The sequence below is a fragment of the Marmota marmota genome, unplaced genomic scaffold, assembly GCF_001458135.2.
Source record: "Marmota marmota marmota unplaced genomic scaffold, marMar, whole genome shotgun sequence".
In the NCBI taxonomy this organism is placed as follows: domain Eukaryota; kingdom Metazoa; phylum Chordata; class Mammalia; order Rodentia; family Sciuridae; genus Marmota; species Marmota marmota.
The window spans coordinates 6,291,036-6,308,636 of NW_026000211.1; the positions used below are offsets into that span (position 1 = coordinate 6,291,036).

Below are 17,601 nucleotides of genomic sequence, written 5' to 3' on the forward strand. Positions count from 1 at the left end.
GAAAGAAAGAAAATTAAAAAAAAAAAAAAAAAGGCAGAGGGGATATCAGGAGGACTTGGGTGCTGAGGGAGGGTTGGGAAGATGGAGAATTTGGATATGGCTCTGCCAAGCTTCTGTCTGAAGGACCCTGTAGATAGCAATGGTATTAACTGACAGAAAAACAGATGAGTCATGGCTTAAAGAAGGAGAAGGTGATGACTTGTGTGTTCTGTGGCTGATAGATCAAGGAGCTGTGTTTGGCAGGGAGATCCTAAAGTTTGAAACTCAGAGGAGAGTTCAAAAAGAGATTTGGGAGTTATCAGTAAAGAGGTTGTAGACAAACCTCCAAAGTGGATGAGGCTACTTATGATGGAAGTCGGCATTTTCCTTCAAACCTACAACTAAGGCCAGGATGGGGGGAATATAAACAATGGGAAAGAACTAAATACTGTATGAAAGGAAAAAAGAGGCGGGGAAAGGAAAAGAAGTGGAGAGTAAAAGAAGAAGAAAAGGCAATATATAAAAGCATTCTAGTCCAGTCATACCATTAATTGTATGCACATAATTGTGGTTTTTGTTTTTAATTTTCTTTCTTTCTCTCTCTCTCTTTCTCTCTTTCTCTCTTCTCTCTTCTCTCTTCTCTCTTCTCTCTTCTCTCTTCTCTCTCTCTCTCTCTCTCTCTCTCTCTCTCTCTCATCTCTCTTTCTCTATCATTGCCCTAATTCAGGCTGTCAATCATCTCCCTTGTCCAAGATATATGGTCTCCATGTTATACTGTTTCAGTTTTACCTACATTCCCTTCCCGAACTCTGCACAATGTTATCTTCCACACTAAAGCTGGAGGGTTCCATATGAAAAGAAATTTAACATTTTGTACTGCTTGAGTCTATTCTATGACTGTCCACATAATTTGGGGGTGGGGATTGGGGCATGCAGTCTCCCTTGCTTAGCAGCAAAGATGCTTCTCTTTTTCTGGCTTCTTATTCTATATTCTTATTGTTCTTAACTTCATGTAGTTCCCTGTGTACACCACAGCAGTATTTTCTGTCTAGAATATTCTTACCCCCCTCCCCTTTTTTTGCATAAAGAGTTCATGTTTTCACCAATACTAACAGTTCCTTCTCAGTCTCCTTTGCTCATTATCTCTTGGACCTCTAGAGCATTAAATCATTCCAGAACTCAATTTCTGGAACTATTTTTCTATATATCCACATTTATTCCATTAATAATTTATTTTAATTTTGTGAGTTTCCCACTGTTATGGCTCTCAATTCAGTACATTAATGCCTGGTCCTTTTTTCTAAACTCCAGAGTCATTGACAGCTACCTATTTGACAGCTGATAAAATTTCATTCAACATAACTGAAACCAAACTCCCTGTTTCCACCTCATTTCCCAGTCCTCCTATTTCTGAAGTTTTCCCATCTCAGTAATGACAAATTCATCTTCCAGTTGCTAAGGCCAAAAATCTTAGAATCATCCTTGGCTATTCTCTTTGTCTCTGAGATCATATCATTCTTCTGTTCACAACTTCCCTGTGATGACTCACCTTGCTCAGAGTAAAAAAAATCTAGTTCCCCATTGTGACCTAAAAGGCTTTCTGTGGTCTGGCCCACATCACCTCTCTGACCTACTTGTCCGTCTTCAGTGCTGTTCCAGCCACATGGGCTTTCATGCTAAGCATGTCCCTCCTTCACCAGCCTTGGAATCTATTTCCTCTTGATTTGGAATACTCTTCCCACATGAAACTGTGTAGCCAAGACCTTCACTTTCTTCATGCCTTAACTCTAATGGTATCCTTATCACCAAGGGTTTCCGTGATTATTCAATGTAAAAATAGCAAATTTCCTGTCCCTGCAATTCCCTGTACCTACCTAGCTATATTTGTCTCCATAGCATTTACCCCTTTATATTCTATTCCTTTATTGCTTTTTTGTACCATCACTAGAATGTAAGTCCTACAAGGGCATGAACTTTATCTACTGTCTTCACTACCCCATCACCTAGGCCTACAGCAATGTCTGACCTATAAGAGATACTCAAAGTGATTAAAAGAAAGTAGGGGGAAAGTTAATATATAAATGTACACTTATGTTTATAGCTTTGGCAGGAAGTTGAGGTGACTTCTAATTTCTCCCTAAAATTATATGTGAGAGTATCAGCTAAAAAAAGGGGAGAGATGGGGTTGTACTCAGTAGTAAAGCACTTGCCTCCAATGCATGAGGCCCTCAGCACCACATAAAAATAAATAAATAAAAAAATAAAGATATTTTAAAAATGAAGAAGGGGTGGGTTGATTGAGGTTAGGGGTACAGGTAAGATTTGAAAAGGTAGTTGGAAAGAGTGGAAAAGTGAAATGATACAGAAATGCTGAAGATAAAAAAAAATCTCTTTATTGAAAGAACAATCAAAATTGATGACAGTGAATTCATAACTCTACCAGACATCATTGGGAAATTTGTTTTCCTACAAAAGATATATGCCTTATTCAATTCAGACAACTGTATGTGGTAGATATTATTTGTTACCATTTTACAGATGGAGCCATTGGCTGCAATCATTAATATTCTGAAGGCATCTAGTGCTAAAATGTGTGGCAGAGCTAAGATTCAAATCAAAGTTCTTTTGGCTATTAAGGCCACACTGTTTTCTCTCCACTGTGTTCTGACATGTTCATTTTTTGTTGTTGTGACCAAAAGACCTGATAAGAGGCAACTCTTAGACAAAGAAAAGTTTATTTGGGGCCCATAGTTTCAGAGGTTTGGTTCAAAGTTGGCCAACTCCATTGCCTTGAGTTTGAAATGAAGCAGAACATCATGGTGGAAGGGTGTAGTAGAAGAAAACTGAGTTTATGGCAGTTAGGAAATAGAGCAAGGAGCCAGAGACAAAATACAATTCCTAAGGGCATGACACAGTGATCTGCCTCCTCCAGCCATACCCCCATTAATCTACAGTTACCAGCCAGTAGTCCATTCAAATTATTAATCTATCAAATGTATTCATCTACTGATGAGGTTACAGTTCTCATAATCTAATCATTTCACCTCTGGTTATTCCCGCATGAGCTTTCCACTGAATACCTTGTATCCAAGCAATAACATTTGGTATGGAAAGTAGATATCAAAGTGGTGTGGGTGTGCCCAGGACATCAACTGAAGCATTGGGAAAAAATAGAGAAATTTCTGCTTATATGTTATTGTTTCTATTTTTTATTAAGTTTTCTTTTTAAGGTATGTAATATATTTTTGGCAGTACAAGTATTAAGAAAGAAATATTCACATATTAGCAGTGAAATCTCATATTATTTCTTATGGATAGGAATACATGGTCAAAAAATTTTGGAGACTACGGTTTGAAAGAAAAGAACCTATGTTAGGTGGTAAATATTCTTGGATTATTCCATTAAAATACAATGCCTTTTAATTTATCAGCAGTTGGAAATCCTTCACTTGTAAAATGAGGGTCCTGGACTGTAATTGACCAATAAAGTACTCTCACATGCTAAAATTTTTTTGAAAAGTTGCACCAAAAATGTAGGAGAAGAGGTAATATAAGAAAATAATGTTAATATTTTCTTGTGATTGTAGAGAGGATTAAGAAATCTGGAACATCTGAATCAAAATTTTCTTTTTCATAGCAAGATTATTAAATTGATCATAGTTTTTTTCTCTCATAAGATTTTCTCCCAATATAACCATACTAAATTATATTTTGAAAATGGAAACTAGACAAAAATAAAAAGGAAAATATGTCCACACTAATTCAACCACTTTATATTTTGAATTTCATTCTAATTATTTTTGTGTGGAGTATATCTGTTATGCTTTTTCACATAATTGTTCATCACTGGTTTACTGCCATTTTAAACAGCATAATATTCTCATTGAAATATGTAATTATTTAGTCATATCCCATCTTGGATTTTTAGGCTAATTCAAACTTTTCACATTATACATAATTATTAACATGTTTTTACATATGTACCCACATTTTGAATTACTTTCTTGATAAAAATCCTCAAAAGTAGAATTACTAGATCAAGGAAATGTTAAGTCATTTGCCAAATTGTTTCCCCAAAGTATTGTAGCAATGTATGATATGACCAGTTTTATCAGACTCTTGGCTTTTCATGTTATCAAGAAAACCCTTTGTTGCACATTTAATAGGCAAAAATGTTTTATGTCTTAATTTGTACATTTTAGAAACTAGTGATGTTGTATATTCATCCTAAGTATAATAGAGTAAGTAAACAAAGAAATACAGTTCCATGAGTTTTCTGTTTCTTTTTATTAGATCTTGGTTTTCTTAATTTATAAATTCTTTTAAAATTATACTCTCCTTTAACCTGAAAACTATGTATGAATTCAGATCTTGATTTCTAATAATGTTTTCCAGTAAAAGAAAGGCAGGATCGTTGGAGAAATCACTGATTTTTGGACTATGGCAGGAACCCAAGATGGTTGGGGTATCTTGAAGTGCCAGAAAATACAGAAGAAAAATTGATGGGGACATGTCAGAAGGACCACAGCCCACTAATGGGACTCCTGTTGACAAAGGTGGAATAATTTGAGCAAATTTAGTAAATCTGGAAAAATAAAATAGTGTTGGATTAAAACCCAAAGTAAAACATTAATGAGATTTTTTATGTCAATAAATGAATGAAGAGGTAGACGAGAAATAGCTGTTGCATAGAATAATTCTAAATATTTATACAAATACTTTGCCTTAAGGAGGGGAGGAATAAAATCCCCACTTCTTAAATATGAGCTTCATGTGGTAAATTTCTCCCAAAGAGTACAGGATAGAAAGGGGGGAAATAGTAACTTTACAGTCAAGAGACCTGCCAGAAGATTTCTCAATCAGATGACTGGATTTAACATCAACACTGATGAGTCGAGGTGGCAGTGTGTGCCCTTGATAGGACATGATGAGAATTGCCCTTTACCTCTGTCTCCTATACTGTATAATTCATATACTCCATAGCCCCAAATGAATCATGAAAAATATTTTTTTTTTCCACAAAAGAAAAACTTCAGATGGATTGCAATAGATGGACTCCCCACAAAATACCTGAAGAGTCATACTCAAAACTGTCAAGGTGAAAAAATAAAAAAGGAAAACCTGAGAAATTATTCCAGCTAGAAGGGACTCAAGGAAATATGACGAAAATACTGTGGTATCCTGGGTGAGATCCTAAAACAGAAAAAAGATTAAAACACTGAGGAAATACAAATAAATTATGCTAAACTTTAGTTAACAATGTATCAATTTTGGTTCATTAATGTATCAAATGCACCATACTAAAAAGTAAGATATTAACAATATAAGAAACTTCACAAGGGAGTATAAGGAATTTTCAGTTTTCTCAATTTTTCTACAAATCTAAAGTGCTCCAAAAAAATGAAACTATTTAAACAATAGTGTCAAGAACTGTCACATCTGGAAGTTAGTTACCTGTTCCATCCTAAGAGATGTTCTGTTCCTTCAGAGATCTATAAACAGCCTCTTTGTTAAAATCTGTGATGTGATATGCCTTTGCATCAGAGTGCATTTATTTGGTGTATTCCAGGGTGTATCTTTTGACTTCCTGTTATATTAATAGCAGTTGTACCAATCTGTATTTTATTTCTTGGTGCAGATCCAGGTTGCTGTGTTTTGTGTGTGTTTTGATTCTGGGGATTGAATCCAGGGGTGATTAACGACTGAGCCACATCCCCAGCCCTTTTTTATATTTTATTTAGAGACAGGGTTTCAGTAGTTGCTTAGGGCCTTGTTAAGTTGCTGAGGCTGGCTTTGAACTTGCAATTATAGGCATGTACCACCACCAAGCCTGGCCACGGTGTTTATTTATTAAGAATGTTAAACATAGTAAGGAATCTTCCAGTTCTAGCACTCCCCAGAACTTTCCTCTAAGGTGAAAAGGGTCCAGAAACTAAAAAATGAAGGTCATGTTGATGATTTCAATCCATTTGACTATTTTTCGGTCTTTTACCAAAATAACATACAATAGCAGGTTTTACATTAGGTTTAGAAATGGGAAAGGAATATAATATGTCTGTGCCTTAGTAATGAGAATCATGGTTTGAGTATGAAAAGGTGAGGACAAGGATATAAAATAACTTTTTCCTTGACATGCAGTGGTCTGACTTGGCCCTACTGATATTTGCTCTTTTGTCCTTTCCACAGTTATAATGGAGTACTTACTGTGTGCCAGGTCTTGATCCCTGCCTGGCCTTGTAGAGTCAAATTCTTGTGGGAGAGAGAGGTGAAGGACAAATGAACAAATGAAATAATTTTAAACTGCAGTATGGCACATAAGGACCTGTGGAAAGTATAACACATGGGACAGAATGGTCAGGTTACCTCCCAATTAAGTGAATCACAGAAGTTCTTTGAGAAGGAGACATTTAGGTAGAAACCTGCAAAAGTGAAGGAGCTGTCTATACAAGAAGCATGAGAAATAGTATTCTAGGCAGAGAAATCGGCTTGTACAAAGTTGATAGATACTTTCTCTGAAAAGACCCTATCCTTTTGGAAAATTTGTTTATTTTATAGCAGAATGCATTTTGGCATATTGTACACAAATGGAACACAACTTCTCATTCCTCTGGCTGTACATGATGCAGAGTCATTCCAGTAGTGTAATCAGACATGTATATAGGGTAATAATGTCTGTCTCATTTTACTGACCTTCCCATCCCCACAATCCCACCTCTACCCTCATTCCCCTCTACACAAACCAAAGTTCCTCATTCTTTCCTATCCCCCCCGCCCAACCCACTATTGATCAGCATCAGCTTATCAGAGAAAACATTAGGCCTCTGGTTTTTGGGTATTGGCTTATTTCACTTAGCATGATATTCTCTAGTTCCATCCATTTACCTGCAAATGACATAATTTCATTGTTCTTTAAGGGTGAATAATATTCCGTTGTGTATCTGTACCACATTTTCTTTCTCTGTTCATTTGTTGAAGAGCATCTAGGTTGGTTCAATATTTTAGCTATTATGAATTAAGCTGCTATAAACATTAATGTGGCTGCTTCACTGCAATATGCTAATTTTAAGTCCTTTGGGTATAAACTGAGGCGTGTGATAGCTGGGTCAAGTGGTGAATCCATTCCAAGTTTTCTGAGGTATCTCCTTACTGCTTCCTAGAGTGGTTGCACCAATTTGCAGTCCCACCAGCAATGTATGAGTGTACCTTTTTCCCCATGTCCTCGCCAACAGTTATTATAGCTTGTATTCTTGATAATTGCCATTCTGACTGGAGTGAGATGAAATCTTAGTTTGATTTGCATTTCTCTAATTGCTAGAGATGATGAACACTTTTTTGATATATATGTTGATAGATTTTTTTTGAGGCTATTTTGAATGCAGTGGTTTTCCTAATTTCTCTTGCAGTGGATTCAATGCTTATGAATGGAAATGCATTTGATTTATGGGTATTGATTTTATATCCTGATATTTTGCTGAATTCATTTATTCTAGAAGTTTTCTGTTGGAATTTTTTTGATCTTCTATATATAGAAGCATGTCATCAGCAAATAGTGATAGTTTGAGTTCTTTTCCTATGCGTATCCCTTTAATTTTTTTTGTCTGTCTGATCTAGCTAGTTTCAAGAACTATGTTGAGTAGAAGTAGTGAAAGAGGGCACCCCTGTCTTGTTCCAGTTTTTAGTTTTCTCTACTTACAATGATGTTGGCCTTGGGCTTCGCATAGATAGCTTTTACAATGTTGAGGTATGGGCCTACTATCCCTCATTTTTCTAGTGTTTTGAACATGAAGAGGTGCTAAATTTTGTCAAATCTTTCTCAGCATCTCTTGAGATAATAATGTGATTCTTGTCTTTAAGTCTATTCATGTGATGTATTACGCTTATTGATTTCTGTATGTTGAACCAGCCTTGCAACCCTGCCTACCATTTAAAATTTTTTTCTTATCATTGCATCCTTACAACATCATATGGTGCTATGCCTCATATGCCAAATAGGCGCAAACAGTTCTATTAAGACCATTAGTATGTCTGCGTTTCAATTCTCTAAAGACAGTTAATAGCACTTTCAATTTTTAATTTCAAAGTAGTGCCATTTACATGGTACCCAACATAGAATCTTTAAGGGAGAAAGAAAATCTGGTGAATCTTTTGGTAAATGAAGATGATCACATGTGATAGATGAGTAAACAACTTGAATCTTTCTCAGTTCTTGAATTTTGTGAAGGTCTGAAGGCTGACAACATTTTCATACCATTAGCTTCCCATCAGAGTTATTTTTTCAGTCGCTTTGAAAATAACGGAATGAATCTAGGGATTCGTTATCCAATTGGAAGACAGTTTCCCACCTGTTGGAAAGGTGGTTCCCAATGTTCTCTTGGATTCCAAGATATTAGATCTGCTGCTTCTCTGCCAGCCTCTAGGATCAGCCTCAAGACACACATCTGGTCTTCCATAGTCCACACTGCTCACAGCCACCCTCGTTTACAGATTCTAGCAACCAGAAGAGTGTCTAAACATACGCCATTTTTAAAAAGCTGAATAATTAAGATAGCAAACTCATGAAGAGCAGCTGATAGAAGGGGCATGCTAAGCCTTCCTAAAACATGTGGCCTTTACTTGTTTGTGTTCATTTGAAGGACTAGTTGAATTTGAAACACTCTGAAGTTAATTGACAGGTAAGCGAATGCTTTCAACTTATAACAGGAAGACTAATTAACCTAGAGAATAGTTCTCTCAAATATATTAGAAACTTACAAGAAGCCTAACTTACATTCTATTAGCTTAATACTAGTATTTTGTAGTTATTTAGAACTCTTAGTATGTAAATTTTATACTTGGAGAAAACATTGTATTTTGTTTCACCTTAATGGGTCTGAAATTTTGTGATTCGATTGAAAGGTTTATGCATACATGAAAAATATTAAAATGTATTTATATTTGAAAGCTGGAGATTTATTTCTATCTTTAAAGTAACTTTGATAGAATTGTCAACTGGTGAACAAAGATTTTTAAGTTTATTTCTCTGAGGATAAAGATATAGGCTCAAACACCGTGACCTATTTTTCATTCTTTAAAATACTTAATCTCTTTTAAAAAATTTATAAGATGTGTTATACATACAAAAAAGTAATGTAGTATACAATTTGAAGAATAATAAAATGAAAACACCTAGCAATCACTCAGTCATATTTTCCATACCACCTGTATTACTTCTGGTATTTCTCAGTATGCTCAAGAAATAACAACTGCTCTGCATTTTATTAATTATTCCCTTTTCTTTATAATTTTATCACATATACATGTATCTTTAATATTATGTAAGTTGTTTAGCTTGCTGATTTTAAAGTTTTTTAGGGAAGGAGTTGCTCTGTGTATGTTCTGTAAGCTGGGTTGTTGTTGCTGTCTTCAGTAATATGTTGAAATTCAGTCCTTTGTTTGAATAGTTGTTGTCCATTAATCATTAAATGCCAACAGTATTTTGAATGTATCCTATCCTAGTTTATGTATCCATTATCCTTTTGATGGACACAGGGTGGTATTTAGTTTTTTACATTTCAAACAATGATGCTGTGATTATCCTTGTTTGCATCTCTTGAAATATGTTTATGAAAGTTCATATAGTAGACTTTTAAACTTTTTTTTTGGTGTTTGCGTGATTACCAAATAAAATAAGTTTTCTTAAAAAAGTGTTTTTTAATTAGTTGGGCCAATTTTGACTAGAGATGTTGTGTGATGATTATCCCTAAGTTAAAACTCACTTAAATGAGAAAATATGCTTGATTGATTTGTTTCTACTTTTGTTCCTAATGGTATCCAAATGAAAAATTTACCTATTGAGCCATATGTATTTACCGTATCTATTATATAATTAGTATTTGGATAGAATGCTACAACTTATAAGTACTTTATATATTCTATTCCTTTTGAGTTTCCCAAACACCTGAAAATGTAGATATGATTATTATACTTTTTTTAGATGCATAAAGCAGTGATCCTTGAGGTTAACAGACTTTTCCAGGTTTGAAACTCTATTACTTCTCTGAATATACTATGTACCATTAATATTTTATAAGTGCCTTTGGGTATAGTGGAATAGACCAATATTTCATCATTCCTTCAAAAATACTGATTAAAATGTAAATTTATTCCACAGTTCCATCTCTCTTATGCAGAAAAAGACTTGTTGGAGAGAGAGCCAAGAGGAGAAGCCCATCAGGAAGTTCTTAGGCGAGCAGCCAAAGATCTTCCCATCTACACTAGGACTATGTCTGGAGGTCAGTGTGGATAATGAGTGTCTTGGAACAATATCCAAATGATGCACTGTGGTGACTGTTATGAAGAATGTATGTACTTGAAACTGTCAAACATTCAAGATAATTATTTCTTGGATTGCTGTAAAAGGTTTCTGTATAATTCAATAAAACAGAATGGAAACATGAATACGGTGGTGCAGAGATCTCAACTAAATCAGAATTGACTCTAATTCTGTTTATGTTTACTTAGTTGTGACTCAGTGAAGATGTAAGAGCTGCTAAAATCTTTTAGGAGTATTCCTAAAAGAAGTATTTTTTAAAGTTTCAATTATGGACTTTCCTATTAGTACTTAAGGGAGCAGTATCTAAGTTGAATATAAAATTAATAACTTCACATGCACTTTTTATAAATTTAAAGCTGATTATATAAATCACGTAAGACATAATTTAGATATTGGTACAGTTTCTTTATTCATCCTTAATATTTAAACAAAATTTTTTTTACAAATACAACTAAATACATCTTTTCCTTGGGTCAGATTTTTAAGGTAATTTCACATCTAATTAAACAATTGTTTTAAAAACTGACACACATGAACCATTGATACTTGCCCACCAAGACTTACCCAGAGATTTGTTTATAACGTTAGACCTGTGCTTCCCATTATCATAACTGCTAGCCCACTTGGCTGTTGAGTAGTCCAGATATGGCTAGTCCAAGTTGAGATGTGCTTTAAATAAACATAAAATACACAATGGGTTTTAAAGATTTAGTACGGAAAAAAGAATATGAGGTATTTCATTAATATTCTTACATTATTTATATTTGTTTCTAACTTACTTCAGAATCACAAATGAATAATTGAAGTCTCGCACACAATTTTTATCCTGTTTTCTTCCTCAAGTGTATCCTGTAAGATGCTTCTGTACTGAGATGGCATCTCCACATCAATTATCCATAATTGTCTTTGATATCTGTATTATAGAAGAAAAGATGAGGGCTTCAGTTACAAGAACTAGAATTCTCTATTGGAAGTACTTCTTCCAGTACTCACTTCTTCTTTTTTATTTTTATATAAAACCTTTTTTTTTAAAGTGGTAGAGAACATAGTACCTTTATTTTATTTATTTTTATGTGGTGCTGAGGATTGAACCCAGTGCCTCACACATGCCAGGTGAGCGCTCTACCACTGAGCCACAAACCCAGCCCATCCAGTACTCACTTCTAATCTTGTATACTGCCCAACAGAGACATGATGTCTTTCCCAATTAAGCAACTAATGGAGTTTATCAATTTCTCAAACATGTTTCTGCGTTTGTATCTTCTCACCCTGTTATGCACAGGAAGTAAATTCATTTAATTGAAGGAGACTATCTACCTTAATAGAAATGGACACATCTGTGCCCTTTGTGAGCCTTCCTGTGACTACTGACAATGTAAAACACCTCAGAAAAGTTTTCCAAAAAGATCCTTTCTTCTTGGTAAACCTCTCCAGAGAACTCTGACTATAGGCTCAACTACTCATTTTTTTTATACTTATACAAGAGTTGAATATCTTCTTTTTACCAAATTTAAATTCAGTTAGAATTTAAATTTGGAGAGATGATAAAAGCCATTTAATTGTACATTCAATTCTGTGTTAAATCTAAGACTAAGTGGAGCTTTTTGTTCTTAGCAATCCGATATTGTGACAGATGCCAACTTATAAAACCAGATCGTTGCCATCACTGTTCCGTCTGTGATAAGTAAGGAAACCTTTTTTTTGCTTCTAAAATATCTGGCCTTTTCATTTAGTATTTATGCTGTTTTCCAGATTATCACCTTTTTTCCTTATTTATGCTTCTCAGATCATTATTAGGAAATATAATTGGTATAATCATTTGCATTAATACCTATGTGGCTTAGGGCCACAGTCACTTGTCCCCTTCCCTCAACCCTGTTCTTGATGACTTAAGGTGCTTGATTTCTAGCAGTTCTGACTTGACTAATTCAATTTAGTAAGTACTTCTGTGAGCATTTTCTCTCTTTATTAAAATAACTCACTCGACTTTATAACAGACAAATGTTATGTATTTACTGTACTACACAAACAGTATGATTTGACGTAATGATTAATATTAATTATTTAGATTAAATATTAATTATTTAATATTAATGATTTAATATTAATATTCAAGAGAAGATTTTATCTAGACTGTCCATAAGTCTGTTGACATTTTGAACTTTTTTAAGCATGAGGTAGTTGTATGTTATATATCATATTGTTTTTATAAAATGATTTGATTTACATCTTAAAGCACATATATATTTTAAATTCAAGTACTATTATTAAGTGAGGAATGTTGGTATGCCTTTAGTCTCAACTACGTAGGAGGCTGAGGCAGGAGGAACTCAAGTTCACAGCTCAGGTGGTCAGCATAGGGAGGCCTCATCTCAAAAACAAATAATAATTAAAAAGATTATAGTTCTGTTATTATATTGCAACTAAAATCAGCTCTAGTGTTTATTTTTGATAAGGACTTTTGCTGTTACTTTTTATATAAGTAATTTTGCAGTATTTTACTTGCCATAAATGAAATGATGCTTTAAATTTTCCTTTTATGACAATGTGATTTAAAAACTTGTGGGGTGTGGGCTTTTGTGTTTTGTTTTTTTAGATGTATTTTGAAGATGGATCATCATTGTCCATGGTGAGTAGGCTCTGTACTTAAGTAGGCTTAGGTCTCTTATACATTTTTATAAATTGAATTATTTCTCTATTTAAACATTTTTACAAATGAAATTTGTATGCACATACATAAACACAGAAATTCTAAAATATTTTCCAGAAGTGTATACAAAGATTTGCCCATTAATTATACATAATACTGTTAATAATACCTCATGCAGATGTCTAATGAAGAATTAAATCCCTAAAGCTTTATCCATTATTTTAAATGAAACTTGGTATTGAGGAATAGGATGGCAAATACAGAAAAGCACAGAGCTGTTTAAATAAGATATTCCACTTGGAATTTACTAATGTTTTCTAATATTTCTAAGTTATAAAGTTAGGTTACTTATTAGAGATCTATTTGAAATATCTGATGAAGGTTGATTTTCTATGATTTTTCTATATTTTCCTATAATTTTCACCTCAGTGCGCACAGACCTCTGACAGCCAGGCCAAGGTTGCCAGCCAGGTTGGATTTAGACCTTAGTCATACTTATTCCACAGACTTGTCTTCTTTCAGGGGTGATGCCACAGGAAATATATACATCGCCACAAGTCTACATGAGACTTGTTTTAAATAAAAGAGAATGTTTCTCTTCGCAGCAGGAAATAGGGAATGTAGGGTTCATAGTCTTGTAGATTTCTCACCAGCATATCTCTTCCTTTCCTTCACTTAGATATCCTTCTTTCAAATGTTAAGTCTAGTCAACTCCTATAAGAATAGCTGTCTTCTTAAAGAAAAATTTCTGTAAATAACCCCATTTGTACTAATTTGCATTTGCATTCTTTTTTTTTTTTTGCTCCCCATTCTTTTTCTCTCTCAGCAAGTGTTCCCCCATCCAGTAGTTTCAATTACAAGTTTTCTTAATCCTCCTTTTATTCCTCTTTGCCCTCACCATAGCAGAGGTTGTCAATGCCCCATTCACATCCCCAGGACCCACTGTGAGTTCATCACACCTGTAGAGGACAGTTTCCATGCTGCAGACAGCCCCCCACCTCAGGCACCTGTGTTTCTTTGCTTCTCCATCAGAGGGCTCTCTTCTACCTGAATAGGTTTGTTCAGCCCACAGGCTAGGCAGTCCAGAAGTGCCAGAGAATTAATAGCCCCAGGGCCACCCTCAACCAATGAGGCCTGTCCAGTAATACTGTTTAGTGGGCCGTTCTCCCTCCCCTCTAGCCCCCGCTTTTTTTTCTTGGGCTGGGGTTCCATCCCAGGGCCCTGCACATACTAGGCAGGTGCTCTACCACTAAACGATATCCCAAATCCTCTCCCTTCTTTGTCTCAAACTATATCAAAGGTGTTAACTTAGGGCCTACTTTTAGGGAAACCATACTAAGCACTCTCCATTTTGAATTGCTGTGGATTCTCAATATATTTAGCAGTGGTCAAAATAATTGGGTCATAAAATTGATTCTGATTTTTCCAATGTAATAGAAGATTAAGATGATAATGAACAGAGAGGTGAAGATAATCAGGATTCATTCCAGACCAGTACCTACCTATAAAGTTTGCTATGTCCTTGCTATACTCTCAAAATTATAAAAATAGAAAATAACGATTTGCCATTATGTCAATCTTTCTAAACCTGCAATTAATTTGACTGAATAAGAAACTTATAGGATAATTGGACAATCTTTCAAATTTTGACAGATCCTATTAAATAAGTGAAGGGAAACAGGCAAAAGACTTCGGAGTTTTTAAAAATAGGCTCACATTTCATATCTGCATACTGTCTTGCATTCATCCTTTAATGGCAATGTGGAAGAAGTTTAATGACCTGACTGCCTCATGCACTATTTCTTCCCATCTGCAGCCCCTACCTCCCCCCACCGTCTCAGCTCTGGCATTCCCTTGAAGAAAGCAATAGCCATGCCAGTTGTGAAGGGTTTGATGCCAAGGGCCTGATATTCATTGGATGGCAGCTGAATGGAGCAGTCAACTTTTTTAAAGAATTGAAATTAAAAATTTAAATTAAAAAATTTGTAGGGCTGGGTGTGTAGCTCCGGGGTAAAGCACATACTTAGCATATACAAGGCTCTAGGTTGAATCCCCACCACCTAAAACAAACACACACACACACACACACACACACACACACACACACTCTTACTCATTTTTACGGTTCTTAATTAAAAAATAAAAGCGGTGAACATGTTCTTCTATCCCCTCTTTCCCCTATTCACAGAGAACCACAGGTCTGTATGTAGGCAGGGGCATTCCTCCCTCATTTTTTTTTAAAAAAATATTTTTATTAGTTGTTGGCGGACCTTTATTTTATTTATATGTGGTGCTGAGAATCGAGCCCAGTGCCTCACACATGCTAGGCAAGTGCTCTACCATTGAGCCACAACCCCAGCCCCTCCCTCCCTCATTTTTAAAAACACAACTGACTGTATTGTAGACTAAATATGGTTTATTTTCTTTCAGTTAAAATATCCTGAAAATGTTTTTAAAAAGCCATTATATGATTACATTAGGATATTCCCAGACTGTGGGAAGACCATTTTTAGAGCGGTCTTGTATGTGGATTTGAACTTTAGTACCTATGAACTTTGAGCATCTGAAATATTAACCAGTGGCTCTCAGTTTTTCAATGATTTCAGCATATCAGCTCTGGCCAGTTAAAGTTATCCATCAGGATTCAGGGAATCAATCTCAAGCTCATTATTTTAACTAAAAATAAGTTTCTCTAGTATTAGCTTTACTAGCTTTCTATTAGGGAAATTTTTTCTTTTAGTGTAAAATTTAATTATATTAATAATACTTTCACATACTTGCCCCAAATTAGGTAACATAAATAAAAGTAAATGATTTTAGCTTTAATTTATTGAGCACCTACTGTATTCTAGAGACCATATGTATAATCTGTCATCCTTACAACAACAAACAGAAGTATGATTTGTCCCATTTTAAAGGGAAAGAAAGTAAGACTCGGGAAACTTGAAACGTGGGCTCAAAGTCACATAGTTTTTGGACTTGAAAGGCCGCATTCTTCCTAATAAATTGTGTTCTGTTTTCTGTTCTCAGAAAAACAATTGCCCTGAACAGAGCCAACAGCTGTGCTTATAGCCTAAGAGGGATATTTACCCAGAACATGTTGTTTCTTCATGTGAAGTCATTCCTTTTCCAGATGGAGGAGGCTCAGACTTGGACTGGGTTCTTTTCCTTTTCCATCTGAGTCTGCATACCAGTAGGCAGTTAAAATGTCTAGCCCAAAACTGTCTGTCATAAGAGGAAAGTATTATTCAAAAATAAACATGATTACTCTATTTCTTCTAGTAACATACACATAAAACTCCCTAGAAACATTTCAAACTCTAAAATGCTTGGTCTTTCTTTACTGAGCTTCTGCCATGTTTCCTACCTCTGACATGCAAATTACTCTTAATAGAAGTTAAAGGAAGCCAAATTGGGTATTATAAAATCTGTGATCAAAATCATTTTATTTCTATGAATACAAATGCTCTTCATCATTTACTCTGAAAGCTGCTTCTTACATTCTTATAGGAAGGGAAGCAATCTGTCCCTTCCTTCTAATTCCCCCAGGCCACAAGAGTCATAGGTGACGCCAACATTGTCCAGAGTCTTCACCTTCACCTACCCTTTTTTTTTCCTCTTGAAACCAGCACAAGTAAGCAAGTGCAATATCCTGTATCCTTTCGAAACAAATTACAGTTAGACTGTACAGAATATTACCAGTGTTACTTCTTGCCACTTTTTTATTCTGATGCCATGAAAAGCCATCTCAGCAATTTGGATTCCCACTGGAATCTCTAGAGCTGCAAATACAACTGTATACAATGTGCATCCAGAGTTTTGGATATCCTTATGAATTCCTTCCCCATATAGAACTATAGATTATATACAATGCAAATTAATAAATTTAATGCTGCTTCCTTTACCTTATATATTTCTTTAATTCTCTCTCTCTTTTTTTAGTTGTGGAAGGACACAGTATCTTTATTTTATTTATTTTTATGTGGTGCTAAGGATCAAACCCAGTGCCTCAGACATGCGAGGCAAGCACTCTACCACTGAGCTACAACCTCAGCCCTACCTTATATTTTTGAGGTAGAAAATATAACCATTTTTCATGTGAACATAGTTTCATTTTTAAAATCTGGAACAAGGAAGTTTTCAATTTATTACTAAAGTCAATAGAAAGATTATTTTGCTAACACTCAAGTGAGAACAAGGACATTTGAGGAGAGGAAACAATATGTATATGCTCTATGAAATAGGTTCAATATGTCAGATAACACTGAGCTAACTCAGAAAGCAATGATTTCAGCCAATTTAACAGATCTATTCTATCACATCTACTTGAGGTTATCCCATAATGCTGTGATCTCTATGCAAAGGAAAAAAATCTTTTTTTAAAATTAAATTATTTATTTATTCTAATTTGTTATACACAATGGTAGAATGCAGTTCATTTTATGTTACACATATAGAGCACAATTTTTCAAGTCACTTGTTGTACACAAAGTTTTTTCACATCATTTGTGTCTTCATACATGTACTTAGGGTAATGATGTCTAACTCATTCCATTGTCTTTCCTACCCCCATGCCCACTCCCTTCCCCTCCCTCCCCTTTGTCCTATCTTAAGTTCCTCAATTCCTCCCATCCCCTCATACCCCCCCCCCCAATATTGG

At 34.9% G+C, this 17,601-nt stretch overlaps 1 protein-coding gene across 2 annotated transcripts in view; it reads left to right on the forward strand.

Moving 5' to 3' along the window:
- Zdhhc2 (zinc finger DHHC-type palmitoyltransferase 2) overlaps positions 1–17,601 on the forward strand; it is a 69,124-nt gene that overhangs the window by 34,015 nt on the left and 17,508 nt on the right. For both annotated transcript variants that reach the window (XM_048791820.1, XM_048791818.1), the window contains exons 2-4: positions 10,130–10,250; positions 11,906–11,975; positions 12,888–12,920. In XM_048791820.1, coding sequence (XP_048647777.1) covers positions 10,241–10,250; positions 11,906–11,975; positions 12,888–12,920 — 113 coding nt within the window. In that variant the 5' untranslated portion in view covers positions 10,130–10,240. The remainder of the gene's footprint in view (positions 1–10,129; positions 10,251–11,905; positions 11,976–12,887; positions 12,921–17,601) is intronic.